Source organism: Polistes canadensis, unplaced genomic scaffold (assembly GCF_001313835.1).
Source record: "Polistes canadensis isolate GaletaPanama2010 unplaced genomic scaffold, ASM131383v1 scaffold_529, whole genome shotgun sequence".
In the NCBI taxonomy this organism is placed as follows: domain Eukaryota; kingdom Metazoa; phylum Arthropoda; class Insecta; order Hymenoptera; family Vespidae; genus Polistes; species Polistes canadensis.
The window spans coordinates 29,241-33,369 of NW_014570076.1; the positions used below are offsets into that span (position 1 = coordinate 29,241).

Here is a 4,129-nt window from a genome sequence, read left to right on the forward strand (position 1 = left end):
CAAACGCGACCGTGGTTTTTGTTGAAAATTTTTGCTATTCTATTTCCTAGGGCAATTATTTTCTTTTCCGCTCGATTTAAGACTTCAAACCACTCGGGCGCTGCAGCTGCGCTGCTCAATTTCACACTTGAAATCGGCCAGGAGCCGTATCATCACCACTCGAGTTGGCAATTTAAATCGGTCAGGCGCCGTATTGTCAGCCTTGTTGTTGAATCCGTATACAAGCGAACTGAACGAGAGGCGAGACTCGTGTTCAATCTTTTGTTAKACGCAATTCCTTAATATAATTAATTTATCAACCAGAGCTTTTATGCACGCGAGAGGTGAGACACGTGGTTACTTTTTGCTTAGGCGCAATTCCTTATTATATCTAATTTATGCCAGCGCACCTAGACAACATCTCTAGGAGAGATGACACTATAGTACTCGAAGACTTTAATGCAAGGTTTGGCAACAAAATAATAAAAGGGATAACAAATCGTTTCTACGAGGACGCCTTGAACGACAATGAGGACATGCTGATAAACTTATGCGCTATAAATAAGCTAAAGATTAATAACACTTTTAACCCACCTAAACCACAGCATAAATACATTTTCGAGAACACTTGAGCAGAAAAATAAAATATAGACTACATAATAACAAATAGAAAAGTAAACCCCACAAAAATACAGGAAGTCAGAGTTCTAAGGTCAGCAAAAACGGGCACCATCTACGATCTAGTACTTACGAAAATAAGGAAAAACATTTTTAACACCAAAATAAAAACAGAAATAGAAAATAACAAAATCCAAGAAATAGACGACTTAGAAACATCATGGGAGAAGATCAAAACAAACATCAAAAAAGCAGCACGAAAGCCCTGGGGAAAAGAAAAGTCAACACCGGAGGAAAGCGGAGAAACACTCCATTGTTTAAAGAAGAAGTAAAATCCTTGGCAGCAGAGAATACCTACCTACAATATCAAAATAACAGAACAACATATGACGATTATCGAATAACAAGAAACAAGGTAAACAAGGCATAGACAAATTAAACAAGATTAATGGGAGTAATTTTCGGCCGAAATGAAACACAACCTATACCAAGCATAAAAAAAAAATTGAATATGCTACCAAACCGTAGAAAAAACGTAAACGAGTCCATGCAGACCACCAAATTCACAACAGGTGAATAGAACAAAATTTCACAGAACTGTACAAAAACAAAACAAAGGAGACATAGAACAGATGTGTAAAAGGAGAAGAGGAGGCATAAGACAATTACACTATCTCATCTAAAGATGTACGAAAAAAATAGACAAATTGAGTAACCGTAAAACATTAGGAACAGATAAAATATTAAACGAACTAATCAAATATGAGGGTCAGAACAACTAAGTACCCTGTTCAACAAAATAGTAAAAAACACAAAAGTGCTATGCGAATTGAAGAAGAGTAAAACAGTTTCCATATTCAAGAAAGGAACTAAGACAGAACCAAAAAACTACCGCGGAATCAGTTTTCTAAGTGCAGTACAGAAGATGAAAACAAAAATCATACCGATGGTAATAGAGCGGACAGGTATAAGCGAAGAACAGCAATGCTTTAGAAAAAACAAATCGACGGTGGATGCAATATTCATACGGCGACAAATAGCTAAAAAAGCCACAGAATTCGACAAACAAATACACATGTGCTTTGTTGATCTCTAGCTAATAATTAACAAACTGAAGCTTGGGGAACTACTATGAATGCTGAGAGCCAGAGGAGTAAGTGGGGCCACAAGACGGATATTAAAAGAACTTGACTCCTAGAATACAACAATATTAAGGATCGGTGGTATGACAACGATGAAGAGTCCAACAACGAGGGGATTCACACAAGGAGACAGTTTAAGCATGATCCTTTCTAACCTTAGTATAAACGAAATAACAAAGGAGATTTATTAATAAACAGTTGAAGACGGAATTTAGCTGGGAAAAGAAAAAAGAAAAAAAATATGTTACGCCGACGATGCAATCCTCATGTCAATAGACGAGGACGACCTACAAGGGATGCCGTACAAATTTGAGAATGCTTCAGGCTAACTTAATATGACTATTACGGTAGAGAAGACTGAATCACTTACACTTTCCAAGGAACCCAGGCGATGCAAGTTAGCAGTATACAACCAAGTGATGCAATTCAAATATCGAGGACGAAAAATCACAAGCAACAGAAACCTAAAAGAGAAGGTAGAAGACCAAACAACTAGAGCTTCCCTTAACTGTAGATACCTAAAAGATATTATATGGAGAAAAAAACATATGAGCATCAAAAGCAAGACACGAATATACAAAAATTGTATCAGACCAATAAAGACTTGCGCGGCAAATACAAGTGCAGTGTCCACGATAATAGAACGTTTCCTGAGAACTACAGAAGTGAAGACGCTACGAGCTATAACAGAGAACTCACTAAAAGATAGAAGATGAAACAAAGAGATAGGCGAAGAATATGAGAACCAATGCGGGGTAAAGTGGATAAGAAGGAGGAAATGAGAGTAGCGAGACAATGTGGAAATGATGAGCGACAGTAGGCTGCCGAAAGGGGCAAAAACAGGAAATATAGGGACAAAAAGACCACCTGAAACACCTCGAAGAAAGTGGCATGAAAGCTGGATATCATCATCACAAGATCAACAAACGCCCTAAAAAGAAAACCTTACAACAAATATATATAACAAAACGAAGTCCCTACAATAAGAAGATGAACTAGAAGAAGAAGAAAAGGTCACTATGGATCACTAGTCATTATTATGTTTTATAAAGCGACTTTCGACAAACATTCGACTAAAATTATTATTTTTCTTAACTAGCATAAAACAATAGGAATAGAAAGATTTTATTCTAAGACGCGTAATCTGTGATAAATTTTTTAAAATATTAAACTAACTCAATGTAATTGTCTGTGTTTTCCGGAATTAAAGAAATTTAATACCTTCTTACTTCGTCAATTTCGTCATATCTTGTCATCTTACGACTATCTTTATTTTCGGATATATTTCTAATTATTGCTGTATTCTGTTTGTAGCAATAATTATAGCAATGTCTGATTAAACTTTGTTATTTTTAAGAGTAAAACATAATTCTTATTTAACTTTAGTTGTCAGACGCGTTTCCCGTTAAAATAAGTTGTCTTCAATCAAGTTTTAAACTCTTTTTGGTTTGCTACTTAAATCTCGAGGAATATTTTTTTTTTGTCAAGTATATTATCAAATAGTGTCCTATCTCGTCGCAATATAAAACATCCCTCCCGCTAACCTTTTCGCTTTTTTATCTTTTCCGACTGGTCTTCCGTTTATTCTATATCGTTCTATCGATCGCGGAATTTAAAATTTGCAATATGTATTTAATGTTTACGTCTCTAACAAATTTATATTTATATTTTGCGGGCATGGTTAATAAACCGTCGTTTCCAGTAATACCCCAGTATTATCATTAATGCAACGCATCTTTTGAAAAAGTCGGAAATGTATTCATATTTTTCTCATTTCCTAGAAAATCTTCCTAGAATATCTCGTTCTAGACCCGCTTATCTTCCGATACGATAATGAACAAGAGATTCAGATTTTGTATGGTAATCTCTACGAATATCTGTCTAACAAAATATAATTTTTTACAACGATAAGGAATAATAGAGCCTACATAATAACACACCAGCATAAGGTAAGTCTTAATTTCTAGAAGTGATCATAGTATAGCGGTGTGCATAGTTTTAAAAACCTGCGCATAAATACCCGCCTTCAAAAATTCGCGGAGAGGTCAAGGTGTTGAATTAGTTTTAAAAAAATTTGTTTATTATTATGCTCTTTGAATGATATTCAATAGAATGCATATACAAAAAAATTCGTCCCTAACCTAATTATCTTAAGATACGTATATATATACGCTACGTATATATATGAGTTTTGTTTTGTGTGGAAGCGAAAAGAGGATTCCAAAATTAGCCGAAAGACGATATTACTTATAGATCGCTATATACGTCTCTCTCTTTACAACTGCTTTATTATCAAAATATTCTATCCAAATATTATAATTTTTCACTGTATATGTATAATTATAAATATATATGAATATTTTCAAATTAAAAACTAACATATATTTGTG

The 4,129-nt window shown here is 34.5% G+C and overlaps 1 protein-coding gene across 1 annotated transcript; it reads left to right on the forward strand.

Annotated features, from left to right (window-relative positions):
- Nucleotides 1–2,074: 2,074 nt before the first annotated feature.
- LOC106792660 lies at nt 2,075–2,455 on the forward strand. The gene has a single exon (XM_014759156.1). It carries the CDS (start codon nt 2,075–2,077, stop codon nt 2,453–2,455), a length of 381 nt encoding a protein of 126 aa, XP_014614642.1.
- The last annotated feature ends 1,674 nt before the right edge of the window (nt 2,456–4,129 follow it).

Excerpts from the sequence above, each read along its gene's own strand:
- LOC106792660 (XM_014759156.1), top strand. The coding sequence starts at position 2,075 with ATGACTATTACGGTAGAGAAGACTGAATCACTTACACTTTCCAAGGAA.